This window comes from Lycium ferocissimum, chromosome 7 (assembly GCF_029784015.1).
Source record: "Lycium ferocissimum isolate CSIRO_LF1 chromosome 7, AGI_CSIRO_Lferr_CH_V1, whole genome shotgun sequence".
NCBI classification, from domain to species: Eukaryota; Viridiplantae; Streptophyta; class Magnoliopsida; order Solanales; family Solanaceae; genus Lycium; species Lycium ferocissimum.
In genome coordinates this window covers 42,796,099-42,817,113 of record NC_081348.1, presented here as the reverse complement: position 1 = coordinate 42,817,113, position 21,015 = coordinate 42,796,099, and the positions used below count along the sequence as shown (strand labels likewise).

Genomic DNA, 21,015 nt, shown 5'->3' with positions numbered 1-21,015 from the left:
ATTTAATCACCAACAAAGTAATTCATCACGCAAAAGAACGAGATGGAAATAAGATAAAATAAACTTCTCAAATCCGACTTTGCGAAAGGATGGACCCTCTCAATGTCACTATTTAACAAAATGGGAACGAGAGAATATGACATATGGCTTCATGTGGCAATGGCATCGTTGAGTCTCAAAGTGAAACTCTTCGGCTCCGGTATTCATGCAAACAAAGAAAAAAAAAAGCTTGTTAGAAGAGATAATCTGCTCCTTAGCAATATATGCAAACCAAAATATATCAACAAAGAAACACATTGTCACCTTAAGTTCTACAATAATCTGCAAACTACGAATATTTTCACGTCATATTACATGCTACTTTAAATAAATCAATCACCTATCCTTCAGATTCTAGACAAGAACATAACCGAGGGAATAGCAACATCTAAAGTTAAAAAGGGAGAGTATTAAATGTGAAAGAACACACATCTTTATCAAAACAGTATTAAACAGGCATATTTAATGCTAGCTACTTTGTATAACGATGTTTAATTAAAATAGAAGAGAAGAGAAACATACTAACAGCCAACATTATTACTAGACTTAGGCCAATGAGTACATTTAAAGAATCTAACTTTTAAAGTTATCTTAGGATGGGAATATGCCTGCTAAACACGAGTATTTTAGATAGCCAAAATCAGTTTCAGCATACTTGTTCTTAGTTTAAAAGGAAACTAAAACATTTTATCTTACAAGAAACTAATCATGCTGATTTAATAGCAGATTAACAACACATAACTGGAATTAAACAACTTGTTAAAGTGAAAATGGGGCTAGAATAAAACTAACTCAAACTAAATTAAAACTAAACTAATCTACATTAAACCAGAAACAGACAGCACTGAGAATGCAAGACAACAACATTAAGAAGAGAAGAAATCTACTAAACTAATGTCCTAATCTATCTAATAATACAGCAACTAAACCCAAATAAACACAAAATCATATTACGGATAGAAAACAAATTAGGAGAAAAACAAAAATGTAAAAATGACGAGAAGATCACGTAATAAACTTTGCGCCATTTATAAAAATTCTGTTTCAAGCTTGACATACGAACTTGCCCAAGAACTTATACTTTCGCGTAAAACATAATGATTAGATTCAAAGGAATAACACTGACCTTTTTTGGGTGCAGTGAACTAGGGCGTCGAAGCCTCGAATCTACTCTCTCGTTATGAACAGATCCTAACCTCGAACCGAATGAGTTCGAATGGCCCGTGGATGAAAATGTTGCGAGTTCCAGCGCGCTAGAGTTTTATGTTTCTCTTGGGATAAGTCGAGCGAGCAACTATAAGCTTTAGAAGTAAACAGAGACCAAGAATATGAATGAGCAGTAAAGTTATAGCGATGTAGAGGCGGCTGAATTTTCCGTGGTGTTCTTGTGTATTTATAGAGTGAGGCTAGGTTTTTTTTTCTTCTTTACAATGTTTTTTGGGCGGGATTTTAAAGTGAGATGGCCGTTTGAAATCAAAATCGAATCTTCAAAAGCTGATTTTTCCAGAAAATTCAAAAGTGTTTTGGCCATTTGCATTGACCAAATCGTTGAAGATAGGAGAGAGAGAAACGTTTATAGGATGCTGATATAGAGAGATACGAAAAAGGTACAAGGTTTGCCTAAAATGGTGTAACAAAACCGGCTAAGAATTGATGGAAATAGGGAACTTTTGTTGAAATGGAAAAAAAGGAAGAAGAAGGCACGGCTGCTGGTTATTGAGGGGATTTCAACCCCTAACTTGGAAAATATGTATTGGGCTTTTTTTGAAAGGCTTGGGCTGCTGTTATGAGCTGAGTAGAGGGATAAGTGGTCTGATGACTAAATGGGCCGACTACAAAGTTTGCCTACATAAATTGGCCCATCCGTTTTCCTTGTATTCCTTTTGGGTTTTTTAAGTTAAATCAAATATATTATGTAGTAGAAATAATAATAATAACACTAATAAATTTCGGAATTAGCATTAATATAATAATCTTATCATTAGTATGTAAAATACAAGTAAGGTAATAATAGGGTAAAACGTTACCTCAGTTATTTTCATGATCAATACATAATAAGTAAGTAGCGATGTACGACATATTAATACTTAACAATATTAGTACAGTAGTAGAAATTAAAATAAAGGTAAAAATAAGATATTGATTTATTAATCGACAGAGAGGGCAAAATTGTGGCCGAACCTAACCCCCCCTCAAGAAATATTTTTTTCACTTCTAGTCCACTACAATTGTAAAGTAATCACATGCACCCTTCATAGCTTCGAGCTAGTCAAATTTAGCCAACCAAGGGTGGGTCCCACACCCCACACGACCACATGGCCATTTCATGAAATAATTTTTTCCAACTTTTAGCCCTCTAGTTTTTAATATTTCCATCCAATAAAATCATAAACAACTTGTACCTTAAAACAAAGTCGAAAAAATAGCCTTGTCATTAACTTTCCACAACTAGCTCGGAATGTCCCGACGTACAAAATACGGGATATAACAGGTACTCCCTCCGGATTAAAAAAAGAGTCCACTTAGCCATTTACACACCCCTTAAGAAAATACTAACTTCTAGACAAAAATAAGTAATTTGACTAAACTATCCCTAATTAAATAGGCATTGAGATTTGATCATATAACACTTAATAGGGGCAAATATGAAAAAATAAGGTTAATTCTTTCTTGATTTGCTAAGTAGACTCTTTTTTTGATCCAAGAAAAAAAGGCTAAGTGGACTCTTTTGATGATCCGGAGGGAGTACTACTTAACTATAGTAATTTAGCAAACACTTCTTACTTTCTAGCACAAACAAAAATACCAGCTATATATGGACAAAATGGATTATTAAATTACCCTTTACATTATTTGTTATCTATATATTAGTAAAATTTAAACAATTATGGAGCCATATTATCGTTTTCAACTGGAGCTAGCATTTATTAGATCTTACTAATTACTATTGTCCCCGCTTTAATTTATGTGACACTTTTTATTTCCCAAGAGGCAATTTCACTAAATTATGAAGCTAAATTGAATCAGATCAACTTAATATTTTAAATTAAAATTTAGCTATTAAAAAATGCGAAAAATACTATAAATTGCAATATTAACTTAGAATTAAATTTTTTTAAGCATAAACTATATATGAAGAACTAGATTGATTCTTGACGTTCATTTAATGAATTTAATTTTTCCCTTAATTTCGTCTAAAATTAAACTTAATTCACCGCATTTAGCTAGCATAAACTCTTGTTACATGAGATATTATGAGTAAAATCAAAACTTAATAAATACCAAAAAATGTCAATACTTTTTAATTTATGATTTTCATCGAGTTGTATTATTTACATAATTTAAAAAATATTACTTTACATATGTCTAGTCACTTGTGTCCCTTTGATATTTGATAATTTTTCTACCAAACTTCCTTCCTCATAAATAATTTTTTGTTTAAAATTATCTAATTAGTTGACTAAAGAACATTAATAATAATGAAGACTTATCAACAATACATGTTTAACGTGCCAATGAATTGTTAATTATATCGTAAGAAAATTTGCAATAAATTGTAGTACTTTTTAAATTAAAATATTACTATTATTTATTGTAGCAATAACACAATAAGTACCCCATTTTTTTTTTTTTTCTTCTTTTCTATACTTTCTTTGTTTCTCCGTTGGGACTTTCAGTGAAAACTTGGGTCTCTGTTTCTTTGCTTAAACCCCAATACCTGCAAAAACCCATTTGGGTACCTCCTTCAAGAACAATAATACTGTTTTTCCCAAATAGTGTATCAATGAAGAAGGTAGACCCCAAGAAACCCACAACTCAAAAGATATTTGGAAGTGTTATGAATGAAGATGATGCCTCTCACCTGGTTGGCGGCATAGTTGAAAAGGGTTTTACAGAACAAACATTAAAAATACCTACAACTTCCTTTTCTGCCTTTCGCCCTACTGTTCTTCCTTTTCCTGTTGCCCGTCACCGCGCTCATGGTCCAGTAAGTTCTTTATTTCAATTGAAATTTGGCAAAGATTTGATCTTTATTGTCATTATATAAGAGTTGGTCAATCTTTATCCTCTGCAGTTTCTCTTTGGTAGTAACTAAGCCTCCATTACTACCATCTTTCTATATTGTAATTCAATCTCAGGCCAATGTTATACAAAATAAGAAATAGAAAAGACTAGAAGTGCTTTATATTTTCTACTTGCATAAGAATCTCAAATAGGGCTAAGAGACGCTTAGAAAGCTAGACCTAAAGTAAATGTACTAACAATCCCTATGTAAAGCTAAGAGAAATACAAAGATGAACTGACAAAGGAATCGTATTAGACATTGAGGGTGTGTTTGGTACGGACCAATTTTTTCATGTTCGGTTGGTCAAAATTTTTGAAAAATAGTTTCTCTAGGAAAACAAGTTCCTTAAAATGAGGAAAATGACTTTCCTTGTGGAAGTATGGAAAACAAGTACCGCAAGTGGCATTCCATATTGATTGTGTCCTCCCCACCTTCCAACACACCTCATCTTCACTGCCCCCCCCCTCCCATAGTATTTGTCTAGATCATATACAGATGCTTTTAGGATAATATCTGTTTATGTACCGAACACAAGAAAATAAGTATGAAACCCACTTATTTCCCTAGAAAACATTTTTCCAAGAAAACATTTTCCTTCATACCGACCACACCCTCAGTGTGTTATATACTCATATGCATTAATAGAAGAATATGATCTTTCTTTTCTGGCTACGAGGAATATGCTTTTGTTTTGGCACATTCTAGTATAAAGTAACCTTCTTTCTTTTTTAGTTCTATATTTGTGATGTTATGGATCCGTGTGAAATTGGGATAGGATCTTGACACATAGGTTGAAAACTACTTTTTTGAAAGTCTTATGTGTAGAAGGAACCATGAACCTTTTGGCTATCTGGGTGTTTTGTTCCTTGCATTAATGTGCATCTCTCTCCATATTTGTATAGCATTGGGCCCCAAAGTTTGGAGATGTTAGTGGCAACAATGATCACGATGGTGAAGAGAATGAGGAAGGAGATGAAGATTTTACTGGGATGGACCAGATTGGAGCTTTTGCTAAGCCCGTGGAAAGAAAAGAGAATAAAGGGCTGGATTTTAGTCGGTGGCGGGAGATAGTAGCTAGTGATAATAGTTCTGTACCATACAAGAGGGAAGAAAGTGCTCACAAGTTGAAGTCAACATCAAAAGAGCGAAAGGCTGTTGCAGAAGTATCTCGGAACAAAAACAACTCAAATGAACGCACTCCAGATAAATATGGAAAGGGTGCTACTTTATCCGCAGACGATGATGCAAAATCTCAGGATGTCAGCATGGAGGATAGGCATCCTACCTTACAGGTTAACACTCAGACACATAACATTTTTGCAAACAAAACCGATGCTAGGTTTGACTCCCAGGAAGCGGAAGGAAGGCAGAATGCCAGCAGTCTTGAGAGTGAAATAGATGCTGAGAATCGAGCTCAACTAGCGAGAATGTCAGCTGATGAAATTGCTGAAGCACAGGCTGAATTAATGGCAAAACTTAATCCTGCAGTGATGGAAGCACTGAAGAGAAAAGGTCAAGAGAAGTTGAAAAGAGGAAAATCTAGTAAATCTGGTTCTCATCAAAGTGGCGAAAAGGGTAGCTTGCTGGATCAAATGAAAAATGCAACCTCGCAAGGCACACGGAGAAATGTGGAAGATGATACTCCAAAGTCGAGTGCAAGTACCGGTGTATGGGATGAGTGGAGTAAAAGAGTTGAGAGTGTCCGAGAATTAAGATTTTCTTTGGATGGCAATATTGTGAAGAGCGAATTTGATGTCCCAAAAAGTGGTAAGCATAAATTTGTTTATACCTTCAAAGCTAATATTATCTGGCACTGCAGGTTCGTTTTTTATCTTTCCTTCTAGTGTATGATTCATCTGAGCAAGAAATAAATTTACCAAGCATCATATTCATCATTATTCATATGATGGATACCACTTTGTTGTAGTGGTATTTTAGCTTTTTTTTTTTTTTTGGGCAAAAGCTCTTTCTTTGTACTATTGGAGAATTTCCAAAGGAGTTTCATTTTCCAGATCAATTTTTTCTGCTTTCATTGCTTGCGAAGGGTCAAATATATTTTTTTTCGCAGGAATTCTTTTCCAGTTTAACATGTCTCATTCGGACTGATTTTATGGGGGATTGGACACACCTTAATTTCTTAGATACTGTAGAATGTGATGGGTATCTGCATTTATTTGAGACCTGCCAGGTTTCAACCAATGTTTTCGCTCGAGGGAGGACAGTGTTGCTCTGTCGAAGCTAAGAACCGACCCTGTGTATATTGACCCTAACTATAGACATGTATCAACGAAAAAAAAAAAGAAAAGAATTTCTGGTGCCTATTTCCAGACTGGAAGTTAAGAACTGACCTACCCTTGTTGGCAAATATCGGACCTTTATATTTATGTACAAAGTGTTTGTGACACCATTGTCTTTTTAAAAAAAATGTAGATAATGTTGCCTCGTAGGTGTCTTGGTTGCAGCACATGCTGTCCTAGTTAAGATCTTCTGAGTTGGGCTCACCAAAGGCTTCCTTCCGTAACTGGCCGTGCTAGGGAACTTGAATGTTTTTACTTCTCTTGTGTATAGCTCCGTATGACTGGCTTAGCTTTAGTGGACCTACCAAAGTTCCTAGCTGCTTAGTCATGAGCCCGCAACTTCCCTCTGGCCTCATCAAAACATCAAGGTTTCTTGCTCGACGGTGCGCTGTCATATTTTCCAGCTCCGGTAACCTCTCTCATGGGAACAGCCTCTTGCAGAAATGCAGGGTAAAGCTGCGTACAATAGATTCTTGTGGTCCGGCCCTTCCCTGGACCCACGCATAGCGGGAGCTTAGTGCACCGGGCTGCCAGTAACCTCTCTTTTGTCTCTCTGTAGATTAGGTCTTTTCCCTCCCTGAGCACTGCTCCCAGTCTCATTTTTTCATATCCATTTAGCAATCTGGGCATCAAGTGGGTTGATAATACGACATAATATCTGCTTATTCTACTAACTTAATAGGTGATGCTCTATATCAACTTCCTTTAGATTTGTAGAGTGCCTCTCGTGTTATTATGTATCTCTATGTTGTGTCTCACCTGATTCTGCATTTTCTGAATAAAGTTTTTGAATTTTGTTGCAGGTAATATATCAACTTATGCCGAGCAAAATCTTTCCGAGCGTGACTATCTACGAACTGAAGGTGATCCTGGCGCGGCTGGTTACACCATCAAAGAAGCAGTTGCTCTTGCCAGAAGTATGGTTAGTATATTTAATTTTGATTGTAACTGAGATCCAATCTGTAAAAAAGAAAAAAAAAAAATCCGTTGGATGTTTAATATCATGCTTTTTTGTGTCTGTTTAAAGTACTTGAGCTCCTTGTCTACAGGTACCTGGACAACGGACATTTGCATTCCATCTTATTGCATCTGTGCTTGATAGAGCAATACACAATATTTACCAGAATCAGCTGGGGTGTATCTTAAGGTCGCAGGACAGACATGGATTTAATGACTGGGAGGCCATTTGGGCTTTTACACTAGGCCCAGAACCCGAGCTTGCTCTATTGTTGAGGTAGATTTAAGTGCTTCCTCTTTATTTTTCTTGCCCTCCTCTTCCTCGTGATATGTTAAATAATGACTTGTCTATGAGATAGTGCCATGTTTGTTCATTTCAGTGAAATAGATATTACCTCCTTTTCCCCCCAAAATAGTTGTCCTTCTAGATGTAATCCTTTTTTTTTTTTTTTGGTTATAGACATTAGTGATATTGCATTTATGTTGTCCATGCATTGCCAATTATTCGTCTTTTTCTCCAATTGTCCGCGATCTTCCTTGTTGTCAGATTTCGTTTCACTTGTTTCTTTTGCCTCCACTTGGAATAAGAATAGGAAGGCTGTTGTGTTACCTGTTTAGAAGGCAAAAACATCAAACGAAGTGTTTAGTCTTTTTTCGTATCTGAAAGGTAAAAACCATTGGGTAATTGATTTCGTTGACTTCTCAAAGTTATTTGGAAAATGACTAGAAAAGAATATAGTAGGTAAATAGGTGGAAATCGTGAAGAACTTTCGAGAAAAGGGGGCTACTTCGGTAAAAACTATTAAGTGTAAAGTTGATTGCAGAACTAGCAAGTAAACAGAATTATCTCCCACAGTTTTTGTTTTTGGTGAACCTCCATGTAAGGAATCTCAGTTTCTGCAGTACATAGATTCCTCTCCCCACCCCACCCCCGTTCTTGTGGATTTCTGCGTGCCTTCTTATAGAATCTTAGAACCAACTAGCCCTTTAAAAAATATGGAACCCAGAACAATTGGAGTTTGTTTCAAGGAAATTGCATTTGCCCTATTTGTAATTATTCACATTATAGTTAAAGGATATGGACTAGGACTGGTTGGGTCATGGATAACAGCACTTCGATCTGAATATAATGTACTTCAATATCGCTCGTGTTACGTTAGGATTCCTGGAAATAGTGAACTTTACTATGCATGGAACAAGATCAATTTTCTTTGAGGCAACAATCGTTTGTATTCTTTCTTACTCTAAGGAAGTGTTTGATTAAAAAGCATTTTTTACTTGTAGGATGTATCTGGATGACAACCATAATTCCGTAATTCTGGCTTGTGCTAGAGCCATTCAGTGTGCTCTTACCTGTGAGATCAATGAGGAATTTTTTGAAATCTTGGAGGTAAGACTGAATTTTAGCCTCTATGAACTGTGCATTGGGAGATAGTTTATTCTTGACCTCTGTGTTTTTATCAGAGGATACCTACTTTCCAGAGGGATGCACCTACTGCTCCTATCTTTAGAAGTCGACCAGAGATCGAAGATGGTTTTCTCCATGGTGGTTTCTGGAAATACAATGCAAAACCTTCCAATATACTTCCTTTTACCCGGGATTCTCTGGGCAATGGCGAAAGTGAACCCACTATTCAGGATGATGTTGTTGTTGCTGGCCAAGATATAGCTGCAGGATTGATTAGGATGGGGATCCTTCAAAGGATTCAGTATCTCTTTGAGGTGTGTTTCTTCTGATGGACTCATGCTTCTTTTTCATTCTAGCTTGTGAAATCTGACTCATAAATGCCGACTGAGAACTGTAGCATGACATGTCATCTTTCTTTATGCCAGACTGAGCCTTCAGCAGCATTGGAAGAATGCCTGATTTCCATATTAATTGGGATAGCTAGGCATTCACAATCATGTGCAGCTGCAATTATGGAGTGTCAACAGCTTGTTCAAACGATCATCGACAGATTCACTAGTAAAGAGCAAATGGAGATTAGTACCTCAAAAATCAAGTCAGTTACACTCCTGAAAGTAAGCATGAAGAATCTATGCTTGAAACATTTGTGCCTGAAATAAATCTTTATCCAAATTTTATGTTGATTCCAACATTTACATTTTGTTCCTTAATACGTGACAGATTTTGGCTCGATTTGACAAGAAGAACTGCCTAGAATTTATCAAGACTGGAATAGTTCAAAAGATGACATGGCACTTGTATCGGTATACCTCTTTTGACCAATGGGTGAAGTCTACAAATGAGGCTTGTAAGCTTTCATCAGCTCTTCTGGTTGAACAGTTACGGTTGTGGAAGGTCTGCGTGCAACATGGATATTGTGCGTCATACTTTTCTGATCTATTTCCTGCCTTATGCATTTGGTTGAATGTGCCTGCATTTGGAAAGCTGACTGAGAACAATGTCCTCAGCGAATATGCCGCCATTGCCAAGGAAGCATACCTTGTACTGGGTGCTTTAACTAGAAGACTGCCCAATTTTTATTCCCACATGCAACAAATGGATGAAGGTACTACAGAAGAAGCAGAAAACTGGTGTTGGGCCCAGGTTGGTCCCATGATTGATTCCGCGCTAGAGTCAATTAGGATAAAGGAGATGCCACTCCTATCTCGTCTATTTGAGTGGCAAAATGAGGAGAAATTGAATGGGGATATGCAGGATTCAGCAGTTTCTCCCTTGCTGTGGTTGATATCTTCAATTATGGACATGCTTTCTGCAGTGCTTGAAGCTGTAATCCCAGAAGATAATGCGGAGTTGTGCCATGGGAGTCTTCCATGGCTGCCAGATTTTGTCCCTAAGATTGGACTAGAAATTTTAAAAAATGGACTTATGAGTTTTGATGGTGTTGCTGGCAGCGGTTCGTTCGTTGAGTGTTTGTGTTATTTGAGAAAAATATATCAACAAGAAACATCAATAGCATCCAGTAGTTGCCTTCAGGGATTGTTGCGAGTTGTTTGGTGTGTTGATAAGATGATCTCACTAGCTAACAATGAACCTCGGAATCTATTGCAATACCAAAGTTTGACAAGAGAGGAAGAAACTCTTGCTGCTGGGATTCTCCACTCCTCTCTGCCTGAGTTAACAACTTTGATGACAAGTTTAATGGAATCAAATGGTTCCAAATGGCGTCATATGCAATCAATTGAGACGTTTGGTAGAGGTGGTCCAGCACCAGGAATTGGTGTAGGCTGGGGTGCCCCTGGTGGTGGATTTTGGTCTAAAAAACTTTTATCAGCTCAAGTAGATGCACGATTGTTCATTTACTTGCTTGATGTTTTTCCCATTGTATCTGTCAAAGATCAGTTTACAACTGAAGGGATGAACTCTGTAATACAAAAAATAAATTCTGTCATGGGAGCGTGTTTATTGCTGGGGCCAATGGATAGTTATGCAGTAGATAAGCTGCTTGATTTCTTGTTTCAAGTTCCCACTCTGAAGTACATTGATTTCAGTATCCGCCAATTTCTTAATCTTAATCAGGGTTTTCAAGAAGAGGACTATGTACTGTTGAGTGATGTCTTAGCTTCTCACTTCAAGAAGAAATGGTTGTCTGCAAAACAGAAGCGTAAATCTGCTGCTGGAGATGAGAAAGTATTACATAAGAATTCTAAAAAAAGAAGTGTTTTATTGGACACAATTCCCGAGGAAGTTTCTGAATCTAAATGTTTGGTGGCTGAGTGGGCTCACCAAAGATTGCCTCTTCCTTTGCATTGGTGTCTCAGTCCACTTTCAGTGCTTTGTTCTTCCAGTCATGAGTCTCTGGATTTTATTAAAGTTGCAAAAGGTGGACTCTTCTTTCTCTTAGGGATTGAACTAATGTCCACAACCCTTCCTGCAGAGTCGCATACACCAGTTCGAAATGTGCCTATAGTATGGAAATTGCACGCGTTGTCTGCGACTTTACTTTCCGGAATGGGCATTTTTGAGGAGGACAATAGCAGGGATCTCTACAAAGCTTTACAAGATGTCTATGGACAGCTTCTTGATAAGGAAGAAAAAGTTGATGCAAAGAAGCTGAAATTTAAGACGGACATACATGAGAACTACTCCACATTCATTGACAATCTGGTAGAGCAATTTGCTGCTGTTTCTTATGGTGACATGATATTTGGTCGTCAAGTAGGAGTCTATCTGCATCAATTTGTTGAAGCTCCTGTAAGGCTTGCTGCATGGAATGCGCTGTCCAATGCTTGTGCTCTCGAGCTTTTGCCTCCTTTGGAGAAGTGCATTGCTGCAACTTGTGGATATCTTGAACCTGTTGAGGTATTTTCCTTACAAAACACTATCAGCAATTACATTTAACACTTGACAATCACATTAATTATTAAGCTGTCCTTTTAGGGTGTGTTTTGTACAAAGGAAAATGTTCTCCGTGAAAATTGTTTTCCTAGAAACTGTTTTTTTGGAAATAAGTGGTTTCTAGTGTTTGGTAAGTAAGCAAAAATATTTTCCCCAGAGTTTTTATATGTAATCTAGCAAAACACTATGGGGGTGGGATGGAATAGGGAGTGGGGGTGTGGGATGGTCAAGGGGTGGGGGGTGGGGGTTGGGGCGTGGGGTAGGTGTGGAAGAGACAATGAACTAATGTCAATTATGGAACTTGTTTTCCCCACTTCCATTTATGGAAGTCATTTTCCTTATTTTTAAGGAACTTGTTTTCCGAGCAAACGTTTTCCAAAATATCTTGACCAACCAAACACACTTAGTGTAGTGAAAGCTATATAATTTCCTTTTTCTGTTCTATGGATGTTTGTTAATTACGCATATCTTCCAAGTAATCTAGAGTTTCATGTTGACTATTGGGTAAACCAGGATTCTGGAAAGGCGCTCCATACAGGAAAATTTGTTTTCTGTCTAAGGATATTAGTATAATTTCGTCTTGATCCAGAAACAATAGGATATCCAATACTAGATTCTGAAACGAGAAGGAAATGGGAAAGAGAGACACAGTAAAAGGGAAGGGAAAGGAAAAATGATGTTTGGGGGGAGGGACTGCTTTTGGCCATGTCACAGCTATAAAAATAACGTTTATGTTTTGGATGGTTAATAAGGGTAGCACAAGATTTCTAGTACTTGTGTTAGATGTCCAGGATGGCCTCATATATAAATCGAGATCGTAATTAATCTTGTTTATTATCCTGCCACGCACAAGACTCGGACACCTGAGAGCAAGGCAGTATTGCAACAAAAAGTTACAAGGTAAAAAGGAAGGTTATTGGAAATATGATGATAACTGTGGCATTACTAAACGTTATTTGGGAACGAGTGAATCGAGAGGCTGGTTGATTTGTGTTTTTGAATATTTATAGGAAGGTCAAGTCGAGTTGAGGAAAGCTCTTACAAAATGTCTGCTTGAAAAGAAGGATTAATTATACTTTGCTTACTTGTGGATTATTAATTATTTGATGCAGGATGATGAGAGGATGTTAGAAGCTTACTGTAAATCATGGGTATCAGGAGCTCTAGACAAAGCAGCACGTAGAGGATCTGCTTCGTTCACTTTGGCGTTGCATCATATGTCTTCATTTATTTTCCGGACTTGCTCTGGGAACATGCTTCCTTTACGAAACAAGCTTGTTAAATCTCTTCTACGAGACTACTCCCGTAAGAAGCAACATGAGGTATGCAAATTACTGCAAATTTGTAATAACTGCTTATTAATCCCTTATTTTGTTGTAAAAGGCTCATCTTGAGGTGTGCCTTGAGAAATTCCCGCCAACCAATAATTTGTTTTTGCTTATATTTACAAGTTAGGTTAATTTCTAAAGCTTATGGCCTCTATCTTGTAGAGGTCATCGCTAACAGATAGATATAGCCGGGGAAAAATACCACTAATCATTAAGGAAGCATTATGGACGCGTACATTATGATTAGGAAATGGAAATTAGAAATCTAAATTAAGCAAACTTATTCATCTTCATTTTAAAAACTTAAATGCTCTCACTGTATTTGATTCAGAATTTGCTTTTTTCTTCACTGAGTCATTATCTTTTTTCTTCATTTTGAGTCATTATTCACTAATGCTCGTGGTTCAATTAGCTTTGTCAGTAAGCCTAGATAGAACTCAACACTTTCATGTCTTTTCGCATTTAATGATGCTCCCTTTTACTGATTTAATTTGCCCCTTCAGAAATTTGTTGTCATGCACATTAACAATGAAGTCGAGCAAAGGATTATGAAATTCTGCAATTCTATTGCCATGTTTGCTTTCTTTCCATGACTGCACTATGTAACCTGGTAGCTTGAGTAAAACAATTGACGGTCTCATATAGGGGTGGAAAATTAGCCCATGAAAACATAACCTTGGACCCGCCGATTTATTGGCTTAACCCATTTTGACCCTCCAATTCAGCCCATCTAAAAATTGTGCTGATATGCCGCCCAAATTGACCTATGAGAAACTTTGTCAAAAAATTTTCAAAAGTACATCTTTATTCATTTGATATGTTATATATAGTCATAATAAAGGGACAAAAAATTTATTAGATACTTAAAACTTATTATAAAAGAAAACAAAGAACTTAAATCTTACTAAGAATTAGGCAGGTTGGATTATGACCCGCTTTTTAGCCCAAGTAACTCAGCCCATTTTGACCTGCCCAGATTCAGCTAAACCCGCCCACATGACACCCCTAGTTTCAGAGATATAGTGTTTGTCCGGAAGTGCTGTTCCTGGTTCTGTGATTCTATTTTGAGATCTCATTCATACTTGTTTTATCCAACTACAGGTCCTTTTCATTAACTTACTCGAGTACCAAAGGCCGGATACCAGATCTGAGCCCTCACCCTCCCTGAAGGAACGTATGCCTCTTCACAGTCGAGATGTGGTAAATAGACTACAGATTTTGAAAGAAGCTTGTGAAGGAAATTCCTCATTGTTGAGTGAGGTTGAGAAGCTCAGCTCGGTATTTAGTGGGAAACAGCATGTGGACAGCTAAAATATTCTACATGGTGGGATCTTATACTGCCAGATTTGTATATATGAACTTATTTGATGATAGGAGATTAACTCTTTGTACATCTTCCTTTAATTTTTATTATATATAAGTCAAAAGCAAATGAAAACTTGGAGCAAAAAGTGAATGAGGTCGTATCGCCGTATCCCCCCAATTATTTTGTTTTGAGGTTAGGATCTCGTTGTGATGTCACCCCTTTTTTTTTCCTTTCTTTGAACGTGTTATCTTTTCCTTGATTTTCTTAACTATCTTCTATAGGAGGTTTTTCATTGTCCCATAAAAAATGATTTCATCATTTTGAATTTCACAATTCAATATAGATGAATATATACACCATATGTCTCTCCAAAAATATTTATTCCTGAAAGAGCTCACTGGAAGTGGACAGAAACTGTGATTGTAAGATCACAACTGTCACCACTCATGAAAATTATGACTTCAGTGTGACTATCTTTATTCCCTTTTTTTTTCTTTTTCTTTTTTTGAAAAAACGTTTTTCTCTTTTTTATTTCAATATTTGGTGGCTCTTTATCTACATACTCCTTTGATGATGTAGGAAAAGCAGGTACAAGGTGGGTCTATTTATTCAGTAGGCGCTTAATTTTTTTTTAAAAAACGTGATCAGACATCGTAAATTTAACTTTTTTATATAATAGTCGTATATTAGATTTGTAACCGTTCAAGTGTCAAGACTCCATTTGAGAGTTTCCAGTATACCGAAGTTGAGAAACTTTAATAAATTCATATGCAACAAGTGGAATTGTCGTACTAGATTTAGTAGACAGTTGTAAATTTGGAATTCTTCTAATAAGATCTATCAAAGAAGTACATTTTGTCGGATTCTGCAGGAAGATCTGGTGGCCAGATTTTTTTATTTTTATTTTAATTTTTTTACACAAAAGAAAGTTTGGTACATCTAACTTGTCTAATCTGTTGTTAAAGGCTCGTCTGACGCGCGTTTAAGCCTTGGTAAGGTTCAGGTTGAATGTTTTGCCTCCCTTTATGTGCGTTCTTCTAGACGAATATATGAGTTTTTATGCTTCATTCTGATTGAATTTTTTCTTAGATTGAAATTTTTAGGGTCTGTACAGTAGAATATTGCAATTTGACATATTTGTTCGAACACTTTACGAAGGTATGTTAAAAAAATTTAGTTTTGCACTCGTTGGCACCCATATTGTAGTGATTGGATATGAAAGCTTACTAACTTTTTTAAAGCAAACAAAATCTTTTTTACTATTGAAGATTTTATAAAGAGAAAACTAAAACTTGAAAATAAAAAATAAAATGATCAATTGAAGTGATTGGATATGAAAACTTACTAACTTTTTTAAAGCAAACAAAATCTTTTTTACTATTGAAAATTTTATAAAGAGAAAAACTAAAACGTGAATATAAAAAATAAAATGATCAATTGAAGTCATTTCTGAGTGGATGACAAAAGTTATTTATGAGTGGATGATTATATAAATCGAATGAAATATGTGATTGTAAGTGGATAATTAAATTAAAGTCGAATGTGAATAATTTAGGATTAATGACGCATATATAGTTGTTTGATTATTTGAATTAACTTGATTATTATGGCCACTTAATGCTATTGCTATTTTCTTGATTCTCCGAGTGCATCGTGATTCTTCATATATCTGTCTCCATCAATTCATTTCCAAGTTCCGACCAACTTGATCTTTTGCAATCTTTCCCATGTGATATGTAATCAATAAATTTTCATTAGTTGGTATCCCAGCGGGACCGCTTCAGTTTTTTTTTTTTTTTTTTGACGTCTTGTTCGACTGGAAGATTCCTGGTGAGAAAACACGTTATTTGAGGGCCAATATTCTGGGTGAGTGATCATCGAGGTTGCCTCGATATTGGACAAGCAATGACTTGAAATTCTTTTATTTTTATTTTTGGGTAACTAACTATATTATTTACCAAATGAAGACTTTACAAAGCAAATCTCAAAACCGTGCAGTACTTGGACAGAAGGCCCCAAGTCTGCAATTCCTGTTAGCTATGCAATGACTTGAAATTCTAATGCACGCAAGAAACACGTTAATGTTGTTTGCTTTATTTTTAACGTTATTATCAAATCAAGTTTGTTGTATGATCGAGTTACATATTATTGAATGTCGAAATTTAACCTTCAAGGCAAAAGGTTATAGATACCTTAAAAAAATTGTGGACGGTAAGTACTCTTTCATCCTACAGAGATCTTGAGTTCGAGTTCAGGAAATGAAGTCACCTTTAATAGGAAGTATTTTACCCCCAAAATAAGGCTTTACAGTACGAATCTGAATTACTCGAAATGCATATGAGACACTAAATAAAAAGAAAAAAGGAAAAAAACCCAAAACTAAGGCTTGTCACACATCTAAGACCTAGTTCCCAATTAACAAATATTTACGTATGTGACTATTTCATCTAAAAACTTAACCAATCACTTTTATGTTCTTGATATGTCTTCAACACACCCTTTCGTGTAGGCTTGATTCTTTTCCACGAGTCAATAGGGATGATACTTGGAGCGAGATAGGGCAGGTTGAGACAGGAAAAATCTTAAAGGGCAAGAGCAGGGGAATATTTAAATGGGGTGGGGTAGGACAGGACAAACTTATTTTTCGAAAAGATTTAGTGGGGTGGAGTGGGGTCACGCCGAGCGGGGCGGAGCATAGCAGAGGAATATTTAAAAATGAGGTGGGAGAGGGCAAAACTTATTCTTTGAAAAAATTTAATAGGGTGAAGTGGCGGTAAGACTAAAACGCAGGATCTCTACTTGCTTTGGTATCTCATATTAAAATGTGTGACCATTTAATTAAAAAACTTAGGAGTCGTGAATTATTTATTTTTTGTCGGAACAATTTTTCACTTTTTTTTTTTTTTTCAAAATCAGTGGTTGATTATAAAAGTTTCAAATCCAACTTGGAGTTGGATTCTAAATTTGGAAAAGTCTTCCAAACCTGTTTCCAGTTCCATCTTCTTAAATTTCAAATAAAATGTTTTCTTCTCTCCTTCGTAAGAGATATAACCAAACACAATTTCATTTTCAACTCTAACTTCATGAGTTCCAAATAAAATAAAAGATTATTTGAAATTTCTGGCTAAACACCTACTTAAGTTATCAGAGAGAACACAGTTTTATTTCTTAATTATGTTAAGAGAGAAACATCAACCATTTACGGAGGCTTTTTGTGAGGAAAAAAAAAACATCAACCATGGACTACTTGTAGCTAGAGTAAGGTGTAATTCTATAAATAGCTGAATCACTTAATTAGGTTGCACCACTAAATAGCTAAATATTTTTATCCTTCTCAAACAACTGTTATATGGCGGGAAAAACAAACGGAGTTGCAAGAATCCATGGAGGAGACCAAGTTGAGTCTCAATCTCAAGAGGATATATGGAAGTGCATATTTGGTTTCACTGAAATGGCTGTAGCAAAATGTGCTATTGAATTGGGGATTTCTGATTTCTTGGAAACTCATCAAGAACCTATCACCTTAAACAAATTGTCCTCTGCACTAGGCTGTTCTGCTTCTTCCCTACATCGGATCATGAGGTTCTTGATAAACAGGGGAATATTCAAAGAGGTGTCTAATGGACATGGTGAAATGGGCTATGTCCAAACACCTGTTTCTCGTCTGCTGACGAGAAATGGAGGACATAGCATGGCTGCTCTTATGCTACTTGAAAGTAGCCCAGTCATGCTTGCCCCATGGCACTATCTCAGTGCCCGCGTTTTGGCAAAAGGTTGACAAATGATCGGGATGGGTCAGATTTGGGCAGTTCAAATTGGCAAAAATCAAATATAATCTAACCCGTTTAAACTTTACTTGGGTCAAATAACAAATTATAACTCAATCCGTCCAATCCAGTCTCATACTTTTTAAGAAAAATCTGAAAGCTAACACGTTATTCTTAACTTGTTACGTAAAAGATATATCAAATTTTCATGACATATTTGGGATTTGATCAGTTTGTAATTGGACTCGTTGGCTTATCCAATTTGATCTGTCTTGACCCAAAGATAGCTTGATGAGTCATTTTTAATTCAATTTGTTGGGCTAAATTAGCAAACAAGTATTTTGCCACCTTCAATCTCATATAAAGTTTAAGTCGTTCAAGTGAGCACACTTACTTTATCTTAGACTTTTCTAATGTTAGTGAGATTCGAATCCGGAATGGTTAACAATGATACTATATTTCTTTTTTACGGTTCTGATACAATATTGAATTAAGTGATCATTTTATTTGAGAGATCAAGTTATTGAGAATGCACATATTTTTAACTACTTGATTATATTATATTTCTACAGGGAATACTGCAGCATTTAGTGCGGCTCATGGAAAGGATGTGTGGGAGTACGCGAAAACCAATCCACAGCATAGCAAGCTGATCAATGATGCTCTGGCGTGCCATGCACGGGTGACAATGCGTGCCGTTATCGATAATTGTGTGGAGATATTCAAAGGGATAGAGTCATTGGTGGATGTTGGTGGAGGTAATGGAACAACTCTTGGTATGTTGGTGAAGGCATTTCCGTGGATTAGTGGGATCAACTTTGATCTTCGTCATGTTGTGTATGTTGCTCCTCATTGTCATGGTGTTGTACATGTTGAAGGGAATATGTTTGATTCTGTTCCCAAAGCTCATGCTACTTTCCTCATGGTAAGTAGGGTAGACAAATTGAAGTATTTGTCTTCTATTTACTGCAGATATAAATTAGGAAAATCTTTGAATAAACTTATAAGTTGATCAAATTGATTTATAAGCGTTTTTTTTTTTTTTTTTTTTGACTTATTAGATTTCAATATACATTCAAAGGGTTTATAAGCGAACGCTTATAAGTAAACATCAGCCAACAGTCATAAGATGATCACCACCTTATGACTTTTCAAAAATAACACACTTTCTGCTAAAATAAGGCTTTATGTGCCTTTCTGATCACTATAATACTATTCCAAAATATATATAAAATATAAAAAATATTGTACCCCAGCAAATCTTGTGCACATAGTCTCATAAAATGAAAATCTATGAATTTTAGGAATAGAGACAAGGGGTGAGCATGGTGTGGTGGCCAGCTGGTCGCTATAGCAATTTACAACTTGTCTCTATTTTCGACAAAATGAGAAAAAATGAAAAAGAAAATTAGAAATGAATGCAACTAAGTATTTCTAACTTTTATATGTTGGTCCTCGACCAAAACTATTTACATCCACTAGCCAATATACATATGAATGCAGCTAAGTATTTCTAACTTTTATATGTTGGCCCTCGGCCAAAACTATTTACATCCACTAGCCAATATACATAATATATACATACTTTATGTGCTGACTCTCTTTTTGGGTGCAAAACTAGTTATGTCAATTTCCTTTAATTTGTGTACGCTCTTTATTTCTATTTAAATTTCGAGTTTTTTTTCCTTGTGGTAAAAATCAGTCGGTCTTACATGACTGGAGTGACAAGGAATGCATTCAAATCTTGAAAAACTGCATAAAAGCTATTCCAAAAAACACTGGAAAGGTGATAATTGTGGAGGCAGTTCTTGAGGAAAAAATGGGCAATGAAAAAGGGCTCAAGGATGTTGGTTTTATGCTAGATATGATAATGATGGCTCACACAACTAATGGAAAAGAAAGAACTGCAAAAGAATGGGCTCATATTCTGACTGCTGCTGGATTCAGTAGGCACTCTATTGTGGACATTCCTGCTATTGAATGTGTTATTCTGGCTTATCCTTGAATTGGATCTTCTCTTAAAATTTGTTTTTTCTTTTTGGCTTTGTTTATTCTGTTTTTTGTGCTATGTCGGTTTAGGTTTGAGGTTATTGTTTGGTTAAATGTGGAATAATTTATTCAGTTGTTGTGTGTCAATCTGTCCAATTGCTTGTTTCAAGTAATTATTTGAAATAATTATTTTTTGTTTAACCATCCGATATCTGGTACTTACTGATTTGGAGTCGCATCATGTGTGATTCATTACATGAGAATTGCTCCCTTTTAGGAATTCATCCATTTTCAAGTTTTGAATTCAAATTCCTTAATCAGTAGTGGAGATTGGATATTCAAAACACTTAAACAAGCACATCAAAAAAAGCGTACAAGGATCTTATAGGTATCTACCAACAAATCAAAGAAGTACAATATATGAACAAAATAGCCTTGATAATATTTTCTACTCTTTCATGATAACAAATATTGAATGTTTGGCAAGTTTCACTTGTACTTTAATTATGAAACTATCCTTTCAAATTTAATGTGTTTCGTCTTTACAAACAAACACAATTTATACATGTAGTTGATTGAAACTTGGTATCGTATATGTATAGGTGCACTCGTGCTATATTAATAGGCTCAAACGAACTTGTCTTATGATTTATGGCAGTACGTACCATAATAACAAAGTCAGCTTTAATAATAGGAGCCTGTTTGGATGGGCTTAAAAAAAGCAGCTTATAAGCAAACAAAAAAATAAGTTGGGGTAGTTCAACTTATTTTTTTTTTATGTTTGTTTTAACTTGTAAGTTCTTTAGATAAAAGTTCAAAAGCTAATTCAATTAATTTTTTGGGTTTATTTTAAGACAAAAATGGGCTTTTTAAGGCTTACTAAATCAAACACTCAAAAAAAACTGAAAACAACTTATAGGTAACTTATAAGCCAATCCAAACGGGTTCCAGGACTAATAAAGA

General features: G+C 35.8%; 2 protein-coding genes across 3 annotated transcripts; both read left to right on the top strand.

The window, feature by feature from the left end:
• The first annotated feature begins 3,685 nt into the window (after nt 1-3,685).
• On the top strand, nt 3,686-14,441 carry LOC132065192 (transcriptional elongation regulator MINIYO). The gene is made up of 10 exons (XM_059458462.1): nt 3,686-4,027; nt 5,008-5,872; nt 7,206-7,324; nt 7,452-7,636; nt 8,644-8,749; nt 8,824-9,081; nt 9,193-9,381; nt 9,488-11,626; nt 12,775-12,984; nt 14,092-14,441. The coding sequence occupies exons 1-10, from the start codon at nt 3,824-3,826 to the stop codon at nt 14,299-14,301; spliced, it is 4,485 nt and encodes a 1,494-aa protein (XP_059314445.1). The 5' UTR covers nt 3,686-3,823; the 3' UTR covers nt 14,302-14,441.
• A 3,075-nt stretch (nt 14,442-17,516) lies between these two features.
• Nucleotides 17,517-20,256, top strand: LOC132065193 (acetylserotonin O-methyltransferase-like). Of its 2 annotated transcripts, XM_059458464.1 has the most exons (4): nt 17,517-17,998; nt 18,047-18,069; nt 18,636-18,988; nt 19,766-20,256. In XM_059458464.1, the coding sequence occupies exons 1-4, from the start codon at nt 17,646-17,648 to the stop codon at nt 20,066-20,068; spliced, it is 1,032 nt and encodes a 343-aa protein (XP_059314447.1). In that variant the 5' UTR covers nt 17,517-17,645; the 3' UTR covers nt 20,069-20,256. The 2 variants fall into 2 exon arrangements, with proteins under 2 accessions (XP_059314447.1, XP_059314446.1); XM_059458463.1 differs by having other exon boundaries at nt 17,523-18,069.
• The last annotated feature ends 759 nt before the right edge of the window (nt 20,257-21,015 follow it).

Coding starts and splice junctions, on each gene's coding strand:
- LOC132065192 (XM_059458462.1), top strand. CDS start 3,824: ATGAAGAAGGTAGACCCCAAGAAACCCACAACTCAAAAGATATTTGGA. Junction 9,082..9,192: donor GGATTCAGTATCTCTTTGAG/GTGTGTTTCTTC, acceptor TCTTTATGCCAG/ACTGAGCCTTCAGCAGCATT. Junction 12,985..14,091: donor CCCGTAAGAAGCAACATGAG/GTATGCAAATTA, acceptor ATCCAACTACAG/GTCCTTTTCATTAACTTACT.
- LOC132065193 (XM_059458463.1), top strand. CDS start 17,646: ATGGCGGGAAAAACAAACGGAGTTGCAAGAATCCATGGAGGAGACCAA. Junction 18,070..18,635: donor TGCCCGCGTTTTGGCAAAAG/GTTGACAAATGA, acceptor ATATTTCTACAG/GGAATACTGCAGCATTTAGT. Junction 18,989..19,765: donor CTCATGCTACTTTCCTCATG/GTAAGTAGGGTA, acceptor GGTAAAAATCAG/TCGGTCTTACATGACTGGAG.